A 21,268-nucleotide genomic window follows, 5' to 3' on the forward strand; every position below is an offset into this window, starting at 1 on the left:
ACGGATGGGCTTAGATATTATAATACTGAATGAAGTAAGTCAGATAAAGAATGACAAATATCATATGGTATCAGTTATATGTGGAATCTAAACGGATGGTACAAAATGAACGTTGTTCCAAACAGACTTCAAAAACAAACTTATGGTTTTCAAAGGGGAAAGGCAAGGGGAGGAGTAAATTAGGACTTTGAGGTGAACATATACTCACTGCTGCTGCTGCTGCTAAGTTGCATCAGTTTTGTCCAACTCTGTGCGACCCCATGGACTGTAGCCTACCAGGATCCTCTGTCCATGGGATATTCCAGGCAAGAGTACTGGTTGCCTGAATAGTGGGTTGCCATTGTCTTCTCCGCATATACACACTACTATATATGAAATTGATATTAATAATTAAAAAGGACCTACTGTATAGCATGGGGCTTCCCATGTGGTTTAGTGGTGAAGTATCCACCTGCTAATGCAGGAGATGCAGGAGATGTGGTTTTGATCCCTGAGTCAGGAAGATCCCCTAGAGGGGGAAATGGCAACCCATTCTAGTATTTTTGCCTGGAGAATCCTATGGATAGAGGAGACTGGCAGGCTACAGTCCATAAGGTTGCAAAGCATCAGACAGTGAGCAGGCAGCACTGTGTAGCACAAGGAACTCTACTAAATAATCTGTGATAACCTACATAGGAAAAGAATCTGAAAAAGAATAGATATATGTATATGTATAACTGAATCACTTTGCTGTACACCTGAAACTAACATAGCATTGGAAATCAACTGTACTTTACTGTGCCCATAAAGGTCCACATTGTCAAAGCTTTGCTTTTTCCAGTAGTCATGTACAGATGTGAGAGTTGGACTGTAAAGAGGTTGAGCACTGAAGAATTAATGCTTTCAAACTGTGGTGCTGGAGAAGACTCTAAAGACTCCCTTTGACTTCCAGGAGATCAAAGCAGTCAATCCTAAAGGAAATCAATCCTGAATATTTATTGGAAGGACTGATGCTGAAGCTGAAGCTCCAATCCTTTGGCCACCTGATGCAAAGAGTCAACTCACTGGGAAAGACCTTGATGCTAGGAAAGTTTGAGGGCACAAGGAGAAGGCAGTGACAGAGGATGAGATAGTTAAATGGCATCACTGACTCAATGGACATGAGTTTGAGCAAACTCTGAGAGACAGTGAAGGGCAGGGAAGCCTGGCATGCTGCAGTCCATGGGGTTACAAAGAAATGGACATGACTTAGCAACTGAACCACAGCAAAAATTAAATTAAAAAAAGTGAAGCTTGTGATAAGAAAAACTTGTATGGCTTGTATTTCTAATTAAGGTTTCTTTTCCTTTCCTTTTAGGAAACCTTCAGAGTACTATTACCAACATATTTTGAGGATTTAATTACTTACTTTCAAAATTATGATCCTTCTGATTCTGGGGCTGTGTTCAAAGCCTATGGCTACACCGCTGTACTGAATGTTTGCCTTGTCATTTGGGCAATTCTTCAGCATTTTTTCTCCTATTATGCTCAGCGTATAGGAATGAGATTAAGAGTAGCCATGTGCCATATGATTTACCGCAAGGTAAGTGTCATTTGGTACAAAAGCTTGTACCTCCTCTGAAGAATAAGAAGCATTTTGGGAAAGTTCTCTGTAGATTAAAAATTTTGTAAATGGTGTCATTTACTCCTTGCCAGAGATACTCGATATTCGTTTCAAGCCAATTTGTTGTTGTTTGAGCAAACTTTACCAATATATTAAAAAGTTTTGTTTGGAGATCAGACCAAGGCTGCCTTTGATAACTTTATGCATAGGCTGGTGCATAATACCCACTAAACTTATATTGAAATCTAATTAAAAATAGGTATCAAAATTATCAAACTGATTTTCAATGTTTTCTTGCCTAAATCATATTGTGGTATTCATGGAAATTTTGTTGTTTTTCATTTAAACCTTCATTTACATCAAAGTTGTGTTTAAAAATGACTTCAGTGATTGTATCTATAACATTAAATTTAGGAGAAAAATATGTATTTAATAAAATAAATGATTATATTTTAAATGATGCATCTAGTCATGTTTAATATAATTGTGCTTACTAAATAAAAATATAAGTGAAATCTGTGCCAAATTAGACTCACTCATCATCTTCTGTAGTTCTGATTGTTTTTGATAATATTAAAGAAAATGGTTGAGTGTTTGGGAGAAAACTTGAAATTTTGTTTTTAGCAATTTTAGAGGGTATTTATGTTGCTATTCATTGAAGTTATTTTCTTAATACAATATTTGCTTTTTTAAAAGTATGCATTATAACAGCTTTAATAAAATCTGGTTTGATTTTTCTAGTGTTTTTGTACTGAGAAATGCTATAAAATTATTCTATATTTTACTCTAGTCTTATCTAGTATAAAAGGAGTTAAGTATTTCAGATGTCTTTACAAATGAACTGCCACAGATACACCAGTGACATGTGCTGGAGAGCTCTTGATACCTACAAGATCTTAGGTATCTATTTATCTTGGGTTGTTTCATTAAAAAAAAAATCCTTATTTAATCATGTTACACACTTGAAATTTTCTGAGAGATAGATTATAAGTGTTTTCACTGCACACACAGAAAGATAACTACATGAGGCAATGGGTATGTTAACTGTTTTAACTACAGTAATCATTTCCCAGTGTACATTTATGTCAAACATCTTGTTGTGCATATATATATATGTGTGTGTGTGTGTGTGTGTGTGTGTGTGTGTATATATATATATATATATATATATATATATAATTAAAAATAAACAGAATCCTCATTGAAAGATAAAACCAAGCAATTTAAATGAAAACAAGCACTTCTTTTACTTGGTTGTTACTTATCTAGAGCTTCTATTTTTTAGGAATATTTTTCTCAGCAAATTAAAAGTATCTTTCCTCATCCTTTTTTGAGCAGAGTCTTGTTAATCCTTGGGCTATGTGAACCTGATTCATGGACCTAACATTTGAGGTTCCTATGCAATATATATATATATTTTTAAACTTTACATAATTGTATTAGTTTTGCCAAATATCAAAATGAATCCGCCACAGGTATACATGTGTTCCCCATCCTGAACCCTCCTCCCTCCTCCCTCCCCATACCATCCCTCTGGGTCGTCCCAGTGCACTAGCCCCAAGCATCCAGTATCGTGCATCGAACCTGGACTGGCAACTCGTTTCTTACATGATATTTTACATGTTTCAATGTCATTCTCCCAAATCTTCCCACCCTCTCCCTCTCCCACAGAGTCCATAAGACTGTTCTATACATCAGTGTCTCTTTTGCTGTCTCGTACACCGGGTTATTGTTACCATCTTTCTAAATTCCATATATATGCGTTAGTATACTGTATTGATGTTTTTCCTTCTGGCTTACTTCACTCTGTATAATAGGCTCCAGTTTCATCCACCTCATTAGAACTGATTCAAATGTATTCTTTTTAATGGCTGAGTAATACTCCATTGTGTATATGTACCATAGCTTTCTTATCCATTCATCTGCTGATGGACATCTAGGTTGCTTCCATGTCCTGGCTATAATGGATTAAAGATCTAAACGTAAGACCAGAAACTATAAAACTCCTAGAGGAGAACATAGGCAAAACACTCTCTGACATACATCACAGCAGGATCCTCTATGACCCACCTCCCAGAATATTGGAAATAAAAGCAAAAATAAACAAATGGGACCTAATTAACCTTAAAAGCTTCTGTAATATTGTTTTTTACAGCATTGGACTTTCCTTTCACCCCCAGACACATCCACAATGGGATGTTATTTTCACTTTGGCTCAGCCTCTTCATTCCTTCTGGAGCTATTTCTTTGCTCTTCTCCAGTAGCATGTTGGGCATCTACTGACCTGGGGAGTTCATCTTTTAGTGTCAAATCTTTTTGCCTTTTCATACTGTTCATGACATTCTAAAGGCAAGAATGCTGAAGTGGTTTGCATTCCCTTCTCCAGTGGACCACTTTTTTTTTTTTTCAGCTGAGCTGTTTAAAATCCTAAAAGATGATGCTGTTAAAATGCTGCACTCTGTATGCCAGCAAATTTGGAAAACTCAGCAGTGGCCACAGCACTGGAAAAGGTCAGTTTTCATACCAATCCCAAAGAAAGGCAATGCCAAATAATGTTCAAACTACTGCACAATTGCACTCATTTCACATGCTAGCAAAGCAATGCTCAAAACTCTCCAACCTAGGCTTCAACAGTACATGAACCAAAAGCTTCCAGATTTTCAAGCTAGATTTAGAAAGGCAGAAGAACCAGAGATGAAATTTCCAACATCCCTTGGATCATAGAAAATGCAAGAGAATTCCAGAAAACATCTACTTCTGCTTCATTGACTACACTAAAGCTGTTTACTTTGTGGATCACAACAAACTCTGGAAAATTTCCTCAAGAGATGGGAATACCAGACCACCTGACCTTCCTCCTGAGAAACCTGTATGCAGGTCAAGAAGCAACAGTTAGAACCAGACATGGAAAAATTTACTGGTTCCAAATTGGGGAAGGAGTACATCAAGGCTGTATATTGTCACCCTCCTAATTTAACTCAGATGCAGAGTACATCATGCGAAATGTTGGGTTGAATGAAGCACAAGCTGTAACCAAGATTGCAGGGAGAAGTATCAATAACCTAAGATATACAGATGACACCACCCTTATGGCATAAAGCAAAGAGAAACGAAAGAGCCTCTTAATGAAAGTGAAAGAAGAGAGTATAAAAGCTGGCATAAAACTTTCAAAAAAATGAATATCATGGCATTTGGTCCCATGATTTCATGGCAAATAGATGGGAAATCAATAGAAACAGTGACAGACTTCATTTTCTCAGGCTCCAAAATCACTGCAGATGGTGACTGCAGCCATGAAATTAAAAGATGCCTGCATCTTAGAAGAAAAGCTATGACCAATCTAGACAGCATATTAAAAAGCAGAGACAGTACTTTACCGACAAAGGTCCATCTAGTCAACTATGGTTTTTCCAGCAGTCATGTATGTATGTGAGAGCTGAACCATAAAGAAAGCTGAGTGCCAAAGTATTGATGTTTTTGAACTATTGTGTTGAAGAAGACTCTTTGAGATTCCCTTGGACAGCAAGGAGATCAAACCAGTCAATCCTAAAGAAAATCAGTCCTGAATATTCACTGGGAGGACTGATGCTGAAGTTGAAGCTCCAAAACTTTGGCCACCTGATGTGAAGAACTGATTCATTGGAAAAGACCCTGATGCTGGGGAAGATTGAAGGCAGGAAGAAAAAGAGACAACAGAGGACGAGATGGTTGGATGACATCACTGACTTGATGGACATGAGTTTAAGCAAGCTCTGGGTGTTGGTGATGGGCTGGGAAGCCTGGTCTGCTGCAGTCCATGGGATCACTAAGAGTTGGACATGAGTGAGTGACTAAATTGAACTGTGCATTTTTTCAGCACCAGTTATTGAAGAGATTGTGCTTTCTTCATTGTGTATTCTTGCCTCCTTTGTCTTAAATTAGTTGACCCTAAGTGTATGGGTTTATTTCTGGGCTGTCTATACTGTTCCATTGATCTATGTGTCTGTTTTTGTGCCAGTATCTACTGTCTTCCCTTGGGCTTCCCTTGTGGATCAGCTGGTAAAGAATATGCCTGCAATGTGGGAGACCTGGGTTTGATCCCTGAGTTGGGAAGATCCCCTAGAGAAGAGAAAGGCCACCCACTCTAGTATTCTGGCCTAGAGAATTCCATGGACTGTGTAGTCAATGGGGTCACAAAGAGTTGGACACGGCTGAGTGACTTTCACTTCACTTTCATACTATTATTTTGAATACTGTAGCTTTGTACTATGGTCAAAGTCAAGGAGTGTGATTCCTCCAACTTTGTTCTTCTTCTTCAATTTTTTTTTTGACTATTTGTGTCATTTGTTTTTCCATACAAATTTTATATTTTTTTGTTCCAGTTCTGTGAAAAATGCCATTGGTAATTTGATAGGTGTTTCATTGAATCTGTAGATTGCCTTGGGTAGTATGGTTATTTTGACAATACTAATGTTTCCAATCCAAGAACATGGTATATCTTTCCATCTGTTTTGTCATCTTCAATTTCTTTCATCAGTGTCTTATAGTTTTGGAGGTACAGATCTTTTGCCTCCTTAGGTAGGTTTAGTCCTAGGCATTTTAGTCTTTTTGATGCAATGGTAAATGGGATTGTTTCCTTAATTTCCCTTTCTGATACTTTCTTAATAATGTATAGAAATGCAGCACATTTTTGTATATTAATTTTGTATCCTGAAACTTTACCGTATTCATTGATGAAATCTAACGGTTTTCTGGTAGTGTCTTTAGGATTTCCTATGTATAGTATCATGTCATCTACAAATAGTGACAGTTTGACTTCTTCCTTTCCAATTTAGAGTCTTTGTATTTAAAAGAATTGTCTTTTTACAAAGTTAGGAATTGCTGAGGTAAAACCACAGAGGTAACGTGGATTTCAAGAAACATCACTCAGTTGTGTCTAACTCTTTGCGACCCCATGGACTATGCAGTCCATGGAATTCTCCAGGCCAGAATACTGGAGTGGGTAGCTGTTCCCTCCTGCAGGGGATCTTTCTAACCCAGGGATTGAACTCAGGTCTCCCCACATTGCAGGCAGATTCTTTACCAGCTGAACCACCAGGGAAGCCCAAGGATACTGCAGTGGATAGCCTATCCCTTCTCCAGGAAATCTTCCTGACCCAAGAATTGAACTGGGGTCTCCTGCATTGCAGGTGGATTTTTTTTACCAGCTGAGCTACCAGGGAAGCTCCTCCAGACACATGGGAGAGACAGTTTCCTCATGCACTTTCATGTATCTAGAATCCTGCTGAGGTGAAGAAATAAGATGTTTCTTTTTTGTAGGTTACAGGTGGGCTGACTCTTTAGGGAAAAAGCTGGTACTGCAGAACAGCTCTAAAAGGCGCATCTGAATGTTTCTGGCTTATGCTGAGGCCCTACTTGCTTATCCCTAGTCCTGGAAAGAAATCAGATTGAGTGTTAGAAATGGAATGGCTGATAAGCTTATAGTCATAGTTTGTATTGTTGAGTGATCTTGTGGGATGTATGATATATAGAAAATGACTTGCCTTTTAATTATCTTTCCACAACTGTGGTAAAATAACTTGTGGCTTTTGATCATTGATTTTTTAAAAAGTTGCAACAAAATATACACAACAAAATTTACAGTTTTAACTCTTTTTAAGTGCACCATTTAATGACATCAGGTACATTCACATTATTGTAGAGTTATCACCATTATGCATCTCCAGAACTTTTTCATCTTCTCAAATCTGCACCCATTAAACACTAAGTTTCTACTCCCATCCCTTCACCACCATCACCATTCTACTTCTCTTTATGAATTTCACTACTCCAGGTGCCTCATATAAGTGAAAGCATATGATGTCTGGATTATGTCACCTAGCACAATGTTTTCAAGGTTTATCCATGTTGTATCAGGTTTCAGAATTAAATTCTTTTTTAAGACTGAATGATATTTCATGATAGGTATGTACAATATTTTGTGTATTCATTCATCTGTTAATAAATGTTTGGGTTGTTTCAATCTTATATCTATTGTGAATAGTGCTGCTATGAACATAGGTAAACAAATATCTGTTCAAGGTTGTGCTTTCAGTTCTTTTGAGTACATTCCCAGTAGTGGAACTGTTGTGCTATATACTAATCTTATGTTTAATTTTTTGAGAAACCGCCATACCCTCTTCAATCATGGCTACATAATTTTATATTTTCTACTTGATCACTTACTTTTCTCTTTAACTTGAGAACTAAATGAAAAGTTTTCATGAATTCTGACATTTTGTTTGGATCCATGGCTCCAGTTGGTAGTCCACTGAAACATCTTACAGTGGTCACTTCAGATTCCTGATCTCTAGGGCATATTTTGCAACTTTTTACCAAATAAAGGGATCATGTAAAACAGGCTATTTTTTGTAAAGTCAGACATTAAAGGCCATAGATTCCTCACGAGAATATTATTTTGAACACTATTCTCTGCTCATTTTATTGTATATTATTTTAAAACATTTGTTTAAAGAATTTAATAAGTATTTATTTTTGTCTGTGCTGGGCCTTTGTTGCTTTGTATGGGTTTTCTCTTGTTGTTTCTCTTGTTGAGGGCTGCTCTCTAATTGCAGTGTGCAGATGGTTTCTCTTATTGTGGAGATGACTTCTCTTATTGCAGAACACAGGCTGTGGGGTGCTCGGGCCCAGTAATTGTGGTGCACAGGCTTAGTTGCCCTGCAGCATGTGGGATCTTTCCAGATGAGGGATCAAAACTGTGTTCCCTGCATTGGCAGGCAGATGCTTAACCACTGAACCACCAGGGAAGTCCTCTGCTCATATTGGAATGAGGAAATTAAAGTCAAAGTTCTTAAATGATTTCACATACAGTGTGATTGATTCCAAGTCCCCTAATTTCTAGTCCAAGTCCTCTAATTTCTTGCTTTAAGGCAGTTTCTCCACTCTCATCTAGTTAGGCTCACATTTACTTTATTTTGCTCCTAAATCTAAACCTATACCCTTTACACTCTGGGCAGACCCAAGTTAATTGAGAAACAGGGTGGGGGATTTTTTTTTTTTTTTCCTACCTCCTACTCCTCCCTTTGCTGTCCTTCTTGGTGGGGCTTCTGCCACATTGAGGAGATAAAGGATGAACATGGGTCCCTAGAGCCCTGCTGTCAGGGGTTATCCTGCTCATCCTGATACCATGCATGACCCCAAGAAAGTGTTATCCAGTTTGCTATGTTTTAAGTGTGAATTTGTATCAACATGGGAATCCAATTCTCTGTCTCCCTCTCTTATTTCAGACCCTTCGCCTGAGTAACTCGGCCATAGGGAAGACCACCACAGGCCAGATAGTCAACCTGCTGTCTAATGATGTGAACAGGTTTGACAGGGTAAGTGACCAAGGGATCCTCTTCATTTCTCACTGGGTTCAGCTTTTTGGGAGCCAAGTGCCAGGGTTTGGTGTCAGCCAGGGTTCTGTTGAGAACCTAAGATAAGGGTTGTTGTTACCCAGCTCTCATCTCTTCTGCGTGCAACTTACATGTAAAAATATATATTGTCCTGTGGATAAGAATTTTGTTTTTCTAATACTAGATAGGCAGCAGTGTTCTATCCCAGCTCGGTTAGTGTCCCTAAAGGTCCTCCTGGTGTAGCCCTTCTTGCCACATGCTGTCAGTGTTGCTGAACTGTCTCCCTCCTCCTCTGGATGATGAAGGCTTGGTGGGCAGGGATTGTTATTTCTCCTGTGCCCTGTTCAGTGCTGCTGCACAGGGAGCCTGTGAGGAATATGCAAAGTAGGTGTTCTCCAGCCAGACTCAACTTCCTCTCAGCTGTCAACCCCACACTCTTTTTTTTTTTTTTTTTACACTTACCTTATGACTATGCAGTACTTGTTTCCACTGTTTCACATCAATTTGCCATGGAGTGATGGGACCAGATGCCAAGATCTTAGTTTTCTGAATGTTGAGTTTTAAGCCAACTTTTTCACTATCTTCTTTCACTTTCATCAAGATGCTCTTTGGTTCTTCTTCACTTTCTCCTTAATTGTGGTGTCATCTGCATATCTGAGGTTATTGATATTTCTCCCAGCAATCTTGATTCAAGCTTGTGCTTTTTCCAGTCCACCATTTCTCATGATGTACTCTGCATATATTTTTGGGCTCCAAAATCACTGCAGATGATGACTGCAACCATGAAACTAAAAGATTCTTGCTCCTTGAAAGAAAAGTTATGACCAACCTAGACAGCATATTAAAAAGCAGAGACATTACTTTGCCAACAAAGGTCCATCTAGTCAAGACTATGGGTTTTCCAATAGTCATATATGGATGTGAGAGTTGGACTATAAAAAAAGCTGAGTGCCAAAGAATTGATGCTTTTGAACTGTGGTGATTGAGAAGGCTCTTGGGAGTCCCTTGCACCACAAGGAGATCCAACCAGTCCATCCTAAAGGAAATCAGTCCTGAATATTCATTGGAAGGACTGATGCCAAAATTCTAATACTTTGGCCACCTGATGGGAAGAACTGACTCATTGGAAAAGACTGTGATGCTGGGAAAGATTGAAGGTGGGAGGAGAAGGGGACAACAGAGGATGAGATGGTTGGATGGCATTACTGACTCAATGGACATGAGTGTGAGAAAACGCCAGGAGTTGATGATGGACAGTGAGGTCTGGCATGCTGCAGTGCATGGGGTTGCAAAGAGTTGGACATGACTGAGAGACTGAACTGAACTGAATGCAGTACTAGGATGCAATCTCAAAAATGACAGAATGATCTCCATTCATTTCCAAGGCAAACCATTCAATATCACAGTAATCCAAGTCTATGCCCTGACCAGTAATGCTGAAGAGGCTGAAGCTGAACAGTTCTATGAAGACCTACAAAACCTTCTAGAACTAACACTCAAAAAAGATATCCTCTTCATTATAGGGGACTGGAATGCAAGAGTAGGAATTCAAAAGCTACCTGGAGTAACACAAATTTGGCCTTGGAGTACAAAATGAAGCAGGGTAAAGGCTAACAGAGCTTTGCCAAGAGAACACATTGGTCATAGCGAACACCCTCTTCCAACAACACAAGAGAAGACTCTATACGTGGACATCACCAGATGGTCCATACCGAAATCAGATTGATTATATTCTATGCAGCCAAAGATGGAGAAGCTCTATACAGTCAGCAAAAACAAGACCAGGAGCTGACTGTGGCTCAGATCATGAACTCCTTATTGCCAAATTCAGACTTAAATTGAAGAAACTGGGGAAAACCACTAGGCCATTCAGGTGTGACCTAAATAAAATCCCTTATCATTATATAGTGGAAGTGACAAATAGGTTCAAAGGATTGGATCTGATAGACAGAGTGCCTGAAGAACTGTGGACAGAAGTTTGTAACATTGTACAGGAGGCAGTGAAGACAATCTGCAAGAAAAAGAAATGCAAAAAGGCAGAATGGTTGTCTGATGAGGCCTTACAAACAGCTGAGAAATGAAGAGAAGCTAAAGGCAAAGGAGAAAAGGAAAGATATATCCATTTGAATGCAGAGTTCCAAAGAATAGCAAGGAAAGATAAGAAAGCCTTCCTCAGCAATCAATGCAAAGAAATAGAGGAAAACAGTATAGACTGGGAAAGACTATAGATCTCTTTAAGAAAATTAGAGATACCAAGGGAACATTTCATGCGAAGATGGGCTCAATAAAGGACAGAAATGTTATGGACCTAACAGAAGCAGAAGATATTAAGAAGAGATGACAGGAATACACAGAAGAACTGTACAGAAAAGATCTTCATGATCCAGATAGCCACGATGGTGTGATCACTCACCTAGAGCCAGACATCCTGGAATGTGAAGCCAAGTGGACCTTATAAAGAATCACTACAAACAAAGCTAGTGGAGGTCTTGGAATTCCAGTTGCGCTATTTCAAATCCTAAAAGATGATGCTGTGAAAATGCTGCACTCAATATGCCAACAAATCTGGAAAACTGAGCAGTGGCCACAGGACTGAAAAAAGTCAGTTTTCATTCCAATTCCAAAGGAAGGCAATGCCAAAAAATGTTCCAGCCACCACACAACTGCACTCATCTCACACCCTAGCAAAGTAATGCTCAAGATTCTCCAAACCAAGCTTCAATAATACGTGAATCATGAATTTCCAGATGTTTAAGCTGAATGTAGAAAAGGCAGATGAACTAGAAATCAAATTGCCAACATCTGTTGGATCATAGAAAAAGCAAGAGAGTTCCAGGAAAACATCTGTTTTTTCTTTATTAGTACACCAAAGCCTTTGACTGTGTGGATAACAACAAACTGTGGAAAATTCTTAAAGAAATAGGAATACAAGACCACGTTACCTGCCTCCTGAGACATCTGTATGCAGGTCAAAAAGCAACAGTTCTAACCGGACATGGAACAACAGATTGGTTCCAATTGGGAAAGGAATATGTCAAGGCTGTATATTTTCACCCTGCTTATTTAACTTATATGCAGAGCACATCATGCAAAATGCCAGGCTGGATGAAGCACAAGTTGAAATCAAGATTTCTGTGAGAAATATCAATAACCTCAAATATGCAGATGATAGCACCATTATGGCAGAAAGTGAAGAAGAACTAGAGAACCTCTTGACAAAAGTGAAAGAGGAGAGTGAAAAAGTTGCCTTAAAACTCAACATTCAGAAAAAGAAGATCATGGCATGTGGTCCCATCTCTTCATGGCAGATAGGAATAGGGTAACTGACTTTAATTTCCTGGGCTCCAAAATCACTGCAGATGATGACTGCAGCTATAAAATTAAAAGACACTTGCTCCTTGGAAGAAAAGCTTGATCAACCTAGACAGCTTATTAAAAAGCAAAGATATTACTTTACCAACAAAGTCTGTCTAGTCAAAGCTATGGTTTTTCCAGCAGTCATATATGGTTGTGAGAGGTGGACTATCAAGAAAGCTGAGCTTTGAAGAATTGATGCTTTTGAACTTTGGTGTTGGAAAGGACTCTTGAGAGTCCCATCAACTGCAAGGAGATCCAACCAGTTAATCCTCAAGGAAATCAGTCCTGAATATACATTGGAAGAACTGATGCTAAAGCTGAAGCTCCAATTATTTGGCCACCTGATGGGAAGAACTGACTCATTTGAAAAGACTGTGGTGTTGGGAAATATTGAAGGCAGGAGGAGAAGGGGATGTCAGAGGATGAGATGGTTGGATGGCATCACGGACTCAATGAACATGAGTTTGAGCAAGCTCTTGGATTTGCTGATGGGTGTGGAAGCCTGGCGTACTTCATTCCATGGGGTTGCAAAGTGTCAGACATGACTGAGTGACTGAACTGAATGAAGATAATGGTGACCTCCTTCAAAAGGTCCTGTGTATGCACTGCCACAGTCAGTGTACCCAACCCTGTAGCAGGTCACAGCCAACCCATGCCTCTGCCAGAGACTCTTGGACACTCATGGGCAAGTCTGGATTAGTCTCTTGTGGTGTCACTGCTTTTTTCTCCTTGGTCCTTGTGCACACAAGGGTTGTTTTTTTTTTTTTTTTTTTTTTCCCCTGTCCTCCAAGAGTCTGTTTCCCCAGTCCTGTGTAAGTTCTGGCAGCCCTATGGTGGTGTTAATGTTGACCTCCTCCAAGAGGGTTTATGTCATACCCAGGTTTGCTGCACCCAGAGCCTCTACCCCTGTGGCAGGCCACTGCTGACCTGTACCTCTGCAGGAGACCCTCAAACACTCAAAGGCAGGTACTGGCTCAGTTTCTGTGGGGTCTCCTGGTGTGCACAAGATTTTGATGGCCACAGGACTGGAAAAGGTCAGTTTTCATTCCAATCCCAAAGAAACTCAATGCCAAAGAATGTTCAAACTACCACACAGTTGCATTCATCTCACACACTAGCAAAGTAATGCTTACAGTATGTGAATGGTGAACTTCCAGAAGTTCAAGCTGGATTTAGAAAAGGCAGAAGAACCAAATTGCCAACATCCATTGGATCATAGAAAAAGCAAGAGAGTTCTAGAAAAACATCTACTTCTGCCTTATTGACTATTCCAAAGACTTTGACTGTGTGAATCACAACAAACTGTGGAAAATTCTTTAAGAGATGGGAATACCAGACTGCCTGACCTACCTCCTGAGAAATTTATATGCAAGTCAAAAAGCAAGTTAGAATTGGACATGAAACAACAGACTGGTTCCAAATCGGGAATGGAATGTGTCAAGGCTGTATATTGTCGCCCTGCTTATTTAACTTATATGCAGAGTACATCAAGCGAAATGCTGGGCTGGATGAAACACAAGCTGGAATCAATCTTCTGTTTCCAGGAGAAACAGCAATAACCTCAGATATGCAGATGACACCACCCTTGATGAAAGTGACAGAGGAGAGTGAAAAAGTTGCCTTGAAACTCAATATTCATAAAACGAAGATCATGACACCTGGTCCCATCACTTCATGGCAAATAGACGGTGTAACAATGGAAACAGTGACAGACTTTATTTTCTTGGTCTCCCAAATCACTTCAGAGGGTGACTGCAGCCATGAAATTAAAAGACACTTGCTCCTTGGAAGAAAAGTTATGACCAACCCAGAGAGCATATTAAAAAGCAGAGACATCAAAGGACCTTTTCTGACAAAGGTCCTTGTAGTCAAAGCTATGGTTTTTCCAGTAGTCATGTATGGATGTGAGAGTTGGACTATCAAGAAAGCTTAGCACAAAGAATTAATGCTTTCAAACTGTAGTGCTGGAGAAAATTCCTTAGAATCCCTTGAATAGCAAGGAGATCAAGCCAATGAATCCTAAAGGAAATCAGTCCTAAATGTTCATCGGAAGGACTGATGCCAAAGCTGAAACTCCAATACTTTGGCCATCTGATGGGAAGAACCGACTCATTGGAAAAGACACTGCTGATGGGAAAGATTGAAGGTGGGAGGAGAAGGGGACAACAGAGGATTAGATGGTTGGATGGCATCACTGACTCAATAGACATGAATTTGAGTAAACTCCAGGAGTTGGTGATGGACAGGAAGGCCTGGTATGCTGCAGTCCATGGGGTCACAAAGAGTGGGACACCACTTAATGACTGAACTGGACAGAGATCTCTTCAAGAAAACTGGAAATACCAAGGGAACATTTCACGGAAAGATGGGCGTAATAATTGACAGAAATGGTATGGACCTAAGAGAAACAGAGCATATTAAGAAGTGGTGGCAGGAATACACAGAAGAACTGTACAAAAAAGATCTTAATGACACAGATAAACATGATAGCATGATCACTTACCTTGAGCCAAACATCCTGGAGTATGAAGTCAAGTGCGCCTTAGGAAGCATTACTACCAACAAAGCTAGTGGGCATGATGGAATTCCAATTGAGCTATTTTAAATCCTAAAAAATGATGCTGTTAAAGTACTCCACACAAAATGCCAGCAAATTTGGAAAACTAAGCAGTGACCACAGGTCTGGAAAAGGTCAGTTTTCATTCCAATCCCAAAGAAAGGCAATGTCAAAGAATGTTCCAGGTACCACACAACTGCATTCATTTCACATGCTAGCAAGGTAATGCTCAAAATCCTTCAAGCTAGGCTCCAACAGTACACAAACAAAGAAATTCCAGATGTATAAGCTGGATTTAGAAAAGGCAGAGGAATCATAGATCAAATTGCCAACATTCCTTGGGTCATAGAAAAAGAAAGGGAATTCCAGAAGAACATCTACTTTTCCTTCATTAACTATGCTAAAGCCTTTCATTGTGTGGATCACAATAAAATGTGGGAAAATCTTTAACAGATGGGAATACTAGACCACCTACCTGCCTCCCAAGAAACCTGTATGCAGGTCAAGAAGGAAGAGTTAGAATTGTACATAGGATAACGGACTGGTTCCAAATCAGGAAAGGAATATGTCAAGACTGTATATTGTCACCCTGCATATTCAGCTTTTATACAGAGTACATCATGTGGAATCCTGGGCTGGGTGAAGCTCAAGCTGGGATCAAGATTGCTGGGAGAAATATCAATAACCTCAGATATGCAGATGACACCACCCTTATGGCAGAAAGTTAAGAGGAACTAAAAAGCCTCTTGATGAAAGTGAAAGTGGAGAGTGAAAAAGTTGGCTTAAGGCTCAACATTCAGAAAACAAAGATCATGGCATCTGGTCCCATCACTTCATGGGAAATAGATGGGGAAACAATGGAAAGAGTGACTTACTTTGTTTTCTTGGGCTCCCAAATCACCGTAGATGGTAACTGTAGCCATGCGATTAGAAGACGCTTGTTACTTGGGGAAAAAATGTTATAACAAATCTAGATAGCCTATTAACAAGGAGAGACATCACTTTTTTGACAAAGGTCCATGTAGTGAAAGCTATGTTTGTTTTTTCACTAGTCTTATATGGATATGAGAGTTGAACCATATCATGAAGTCTGAGCACAAAAGAATTAATACTTTCAAACTGTGGTGCTGGAGAAAACTCCTGAGAGTCCCTTGGATAGGAAGGAGATCAAACCAGTCAATCCTTAAGGAAATCAACCCTGAACATTCATTGGATTGACTGATGGTGAAGCCAAAGCTTTAATCCTTTGGCCACATGATGTGAAGAGTTGACTCACTGGAAAAGACGTTGATGCTGGGAAAGATTGAGGGCAAGAGCAGAAGGGGACAAGAGAGGATGAGATAGTTGGATGGCATCCCTGTCTCAATGGACATGAGTTTGAGAAAGCTCTTGGAGATGGTGAAGGACAGGGAAGTCTGGTGTGCTGCAGTCCATTGGGGTCACAAAGAGTCGGATATGACTAAGTGATGAACAACAACTTCTCTTTCAGTTATTCATTCATCAGACATGAAATCAGGTACCTCTCCAATTTCAGGGATGAATAAGGCTTAGTTTCTGCCCTGGAGAAGTCAAAGCTCATCAGGGAGGTAAATACACACGTCATTACTGGAGAGAGTGGTAGGTACCATAATGTAGACTTTCCTGGGGTTGCAGGGAGCCCCAGGGAAAAAGGCGTCTGAATTTTGGGACAGAGAGTTTAGGGATGTCCTGTGACCATCTGCATTGTTGACAAAATCATTTTCCTTCCAGTGTGCCTGTCTGCTTCTTCCTGGACATCCTGAACCCAGCCTTGTGCTGCCCCAAAACAGCATCATCTGGGGAGGATGCTTCGATTTCTGCTTCAGCAGGTTTAAAACCCACTGAGATCATTTCTATTTAGGCTCCTGTCTCTTCCTTCAGAGCAGATTGTTTCTAAATTGTGTGCTTATGGTTTTGCTTTTATACAGTTCTAGGAAGACTTTGTCTTTTTCTTTTAAGGTAATAGTACGCTTGCACATCCTGTGGATTGGGCCACTTAATGCTATCACAGTGATCATCTTGCTCTGGATGGAAATAGGAATATCATCTCTTGCCGGGATGGCACTCCTCATTATTTTTATGCTTTTGCAAAGCTTCTCTGGGAAGTTGTTTTCATCACTCCGGTAAGAGAAACACTGGTTTAAAAAAACAGATGATGTGTACTTGGTGAACCCACAGTCTACTCTATGCTTTTGTTAAAACAACAACAACAACAACCTTCTCTGATCTCTTTTTCTGCATATCTTGTAGACCCTTCAGGCTTAGCTAGTGGAGGCTCCATCCTTAAACCAAAGACTGATCTTGACAGGGGAAAGGTGAAGCCATTTCCTGGCTCTTCTTGGAACTGTACTTGAATAAGTATAGTGTCTGTAAGCAGAATTTACCTAAGTCCAGGTTATTTAAACATTATTAAATAGTAATCATCCTATAGGCCCAATTCAAGCTGCATATATTTTTGCTATGCTTGTATTAGGATCATTTTTAGTTATTTAAATTCATGTCTTGTTTTTAATTCACTGTTTGCATTAAGTTATCAGAACTCCAAGGGCATAAAGACATAAATTTATAAAGCCCCACAGTTTGTTTGTTCCCCACAGTACCAGCAGCTTATGTGATAAAAGAGTGTCTAGTGATGAAGGGTCTAATGGTGATGAGTTAGACTTGAAGCATATATCAGGGGATTGGAGGTGTGTTGTTCAGATTGTCAGGTGATGGAGATGTACTGTTTGAAGCACATTGAGCTCTTTTCCTTTCTTTTTTTGGTGACTTTATGCATGTTATTTTTCTCTACTTGGAATTTTATTTCTTATCTTTACCACAGAAAGATGTTCCTTATCCTTTGAAGCCCCGTTTGAGTGCTACCAGGTCTCTGAAGCTTTTCTTGCTCTCCTTTCCCAGTGGTATTCACAGCCCCATCTTTTCTGCTTCCCAGCACCTTAATCCTATTTTATTATAGCACATTGTCTTTCCATTAGATTCGGGTGTCTTCTGCCTTCCCTAGCTGACCACAACTTCCTTGGGCAGGTGGATTGTACCTGACTTACTTCAGGTCTTCCTTAGCCAATACTGCAAGTTCTCCAAGTTATTTGTTGAATTGGGCTGCATGGTTGACTTCCTAATTAAAGTCTTCCTCTGTTTGTACTTTGAGTAGGACCTGCCTGTGTTGTCAGCTTAGGGGAGCTGTAGGAAATCATTTGATCCCTGGTCTCTGACTGTGCCAATGCTGCTGTCGGGAAGGAAATTTTTGCTGTGATCACTAAGGCTCATTTCTCATGTTTGTTCCCTTAGGAGTAAGACTGCAGCTCTCACAGACACCAGGCTCAGGACCATGAATGAAGTTATAACTGGCATCAGAACAATAAAAATGTATGCTTGGGAAAAGTCATTTGCAGAGCTTATTACCAGATTGAGAAGGTAACTTTCTGTATATTTCAAACCACAGTTCATAGTTTTTTATTTCCTGTTTTTACTGAATGGTTTAAAAGTATTACTGTTCTTTTATTTACCATCCTCCTAAAGGAAAAATATATGTGCTTCTTTCTTATATAGAAATGAAATTTCACATATTAATACCCCAAATCTCAAGGAAGCAATGATCCTAAGATGTTCATATTTGAGTTGATGATGTTTAAACTAAAACTACAATTTATGTTAATATAGAACAAATGGGAAGATTAGAGAGAGTGGGTATATTTGTATTGGGCCAAACTTTATGATTCAGTATTTTTTATTCCAAACAGAGCCATGAAAATACCTTTCCTTTTGAATTTTCTTTAGGTTTATAGAAATTTTGTCCATCTTTTATTTAAATATCTGATGAGTATTTATATTCCAGCACAAGCTATTCATAATTCTCTGGCTGCATCCTGTTACCTCTCACCTTCGTACCTTTGTAAGGGCCCCTCCCTCTGCTGGGAATACACTTTCTCATCTTCCTTCTTCTCTGGCTTCCACCAGCCCTAACTGACTCCCACTCATCTTCTCAGCGTCCATGTATGTGTGAATTGTCCTGACTTTACTGCTCTGGGTTACAAATCTCTGCTCTGTGTTCCCATGGGGGCCATGCTGGCTGCCTCTGTCTAATGTCTTGGTGGACATATGAAATCTTAGTTCCCTGACTGGGGATCAAATCCATGGCTGCTGCGTTAGAAGCATGAAGTCTTAACCACTGGACTACCCATTTTCTTTTCTAAGTTCATGAACTCCTGGAAGGGACAAGTTCTCTTTTTCTGTCATCCTCAAGGTACCCTACACAGGATTTGTGATTACAAATGCTTGTTGAATGAATTTTCAAACTCAACTGTTATTGACTCAAAATGTTTAAAAGTGTGACGTTAATCCTCCATTTAGTTGGGAGAGTGAAGCGATGATGAAGTGTGTGGTCCTTGGGTCGGGGCAGAGCCCCAGGTGTGCTCTGTATAGTGTCTCCATGATGTGAGGGATGGTTCATCTTAATCTGTGTCCACTCTCTAGAAAGGGGCCACTCACACAGGGCATTTGAATTCATAGCTTGGATGTTGATGCTTCTTTTAAAATCTATTCCCGTCTCTCTTTTACAGGAAGGAAATTTCCAAGATTCTGAGACGTTCCTACCTTGATGGAATGAATTTGATATTCTTTGACACTGCAAGCAGAGTCATCCTTTTCGTCACCTTTACCACCTACGTGCTTCTTGGCAACATGATCACAGTTAACCAAGTGTTTTTGGCCATAACACTGTACCAAGTTGTGCAGTTTACAGGCATCCTCCTCTTCCCCACAGCCATCGAGAACGTAGCATCAACAGTCGCCAGTGTCCGAAGAATCAAGGTTTGGTGAAAGATAACTTTTTAAAGTTTTAGGTAGATTTTAGGTAAAATGGTTCCTTTTATTTGGTGTCACTGTATGCCAGTTAGGTGAGATTTAATGTTTTGGACATAACTGGTAGCTGTTCCAAAATGTCATACATACTCCCCTCTCTTCTTTGGTAGAATACATTACAAATAATATAAGATCACTGCTCATTTATGAGCAGCAGTAGCAGTGGCACAGGGTTCTTGATGTACAAGTGATGGCTGCAGGGCAACTAAAATGTCTAAAAGCAAAAGAAGTAAACAGATTGCATCTCCTGTGTTAACTTTAATGACTAGCAACTGTGTTCAGTCCTGGGGTGAATTGGATTCCTCTCTGAGTCTGGAGGGAAAGAACTTGCTGAGAGGTCCTGCTCCTTGGACAGGAAGAGTGGCCTCAGATTCACTTAATTCACTGTTTAAAAATGGTTTCTTTCCTCCACAGATGGCTTGCTTGTTGATTTCTGAACATGTCTTTTGGATCTGACTTGTCCTCTTTACCCTTACTCTTTAATCCTATCTCTAATTGGCTTCTTCCTTTCAGATTTGTGATTTCCACCATATCCACTGTCTCCTTTTTTTCTGTCTCTGTATTGCCAAGGGCAAATAATTTACGTCACCAAAATAAGAGCCTGGCATACAGTAGGCTCTAAAGTACTTGCATGTTTATGAGTAGGTCTAAAATGAAGGTAAACTGGCTCTGTGAGCCAGCCTGGGCATGACTGAGTATCTGGGCTTTATAAAATATTTAATTGCTTTTGTCCTTCTCCTCAGTGATGGACAGACAGTAACAGATCTATAGTGAAGTTAGATAGGTTTGGGTGCGATTTTATTTTATTTTGGGGTCTTATCATAAAAGTTGATTTTTTTTTTTTATGATGAAGTTTCTATATACTATTTAAAAAATGATTACTTACAAAGCAGATCAGTCATACAGGGTTAGTTCTGGTCCCCTGAGTTTTGTCATTCTTTCTGCCAGGGGCTTCTAGCAACACTGTTAAGGGATGGTCCATTCAGTTCAACAATTTTTTTTTTTTTTTCCCTTAGCTTTTGCATCTTGAAAGAAAACACTTAGGAATATTCCTGGACCATAGTCACATTGTCAATGACAGGGTAATGTGTCCAGATGGAGGCTTCATACATGTGCTGTACTGCTGTGATTTTGTTACAGCGCTGTGATTTTGACACAGCCACTATCTTTGATCGCTGTTGCCAGGGCTCACTGTGTGGTCTGGGTACACGCAAAGGCTTACAGGGTTTCTCATTTAATCCTGACAGCAATTGAATGAGATTAGCATGTGTCCCTGCTTTACAACTAAGGAAATGGGTTTCTGTATCAGGTGAAACAACTCACCCATCCTCAAATAGCCTGTAAATGACATTCTAGCTGCTGCTGCTGCTAAGTCATTCAGTCATATCCGACTCTGTGCGACCCCATAGACGGCAGCCCACCAGGCTTCCTGTCCCTGGGATTCTCTGGGCAAGAACACTGGAGTGTGTTGCCATTTCCTTCTTCAATGCATGAAAGTGAAAAGTGAAAAGTGAAAGTGAA

At 39.8% G+C, this 21,268-nt stretch overlaps 1 protein-coding gene across 6 annotated transcripts in view; it reads left to right on the plus strand.

Annotated features, from left to right (window-relative positions):
- LOC139176077 (ATP-binding cassette sub-family C member 4-like) overlaps positions 1-21,268 on the plus strand; it is a 401,158-nt gene that overhangs the window by 155,529 nt on the left and 224,361 nt on the right. For all 6 annotated transcript variants that reach the window (XM_070800386.1, XM_070800387.1, XM_070800388.1 and 3 more), the window contains 5 exons: positions 1,337-1,561; positions 8,848-8,937; positions 16,847-17,010; positions 18,176-18,301; positions 19,447-19,696. In XM_070800386.1, coding sequence (XP_070656487.1) covers positions 1,337-1,561; positions 8,848-8,937; positions 16,847-17,010; positions 18,176-18,301; positions 19,447-19,696 — 855 coding nt within the window. The remainder of the gene's footprint in view (positions 1-1,336; positions 1,562-8,847; positions 8,938-16,846; positions 17,011-18,175; positions 18,302-19,446; positions 19,697-21,268) is intronic.

Source organism: Bos indicus, chromosome 12 (assembly GCF_029378745.1).
Source record: "Bos indicus isolate NIAB-ARS_2022 breed Sahiwal x Tharparkar chromosome 12, NIAB-ARS_B.indTharparkar_mat_pri_1.0, whole genome shotgun sequence".
NCBI lineage: Eukaryota > Metazoa > Chordata > Mammalia > Artiodactyla > Bovidae > Bos > Bos indicus.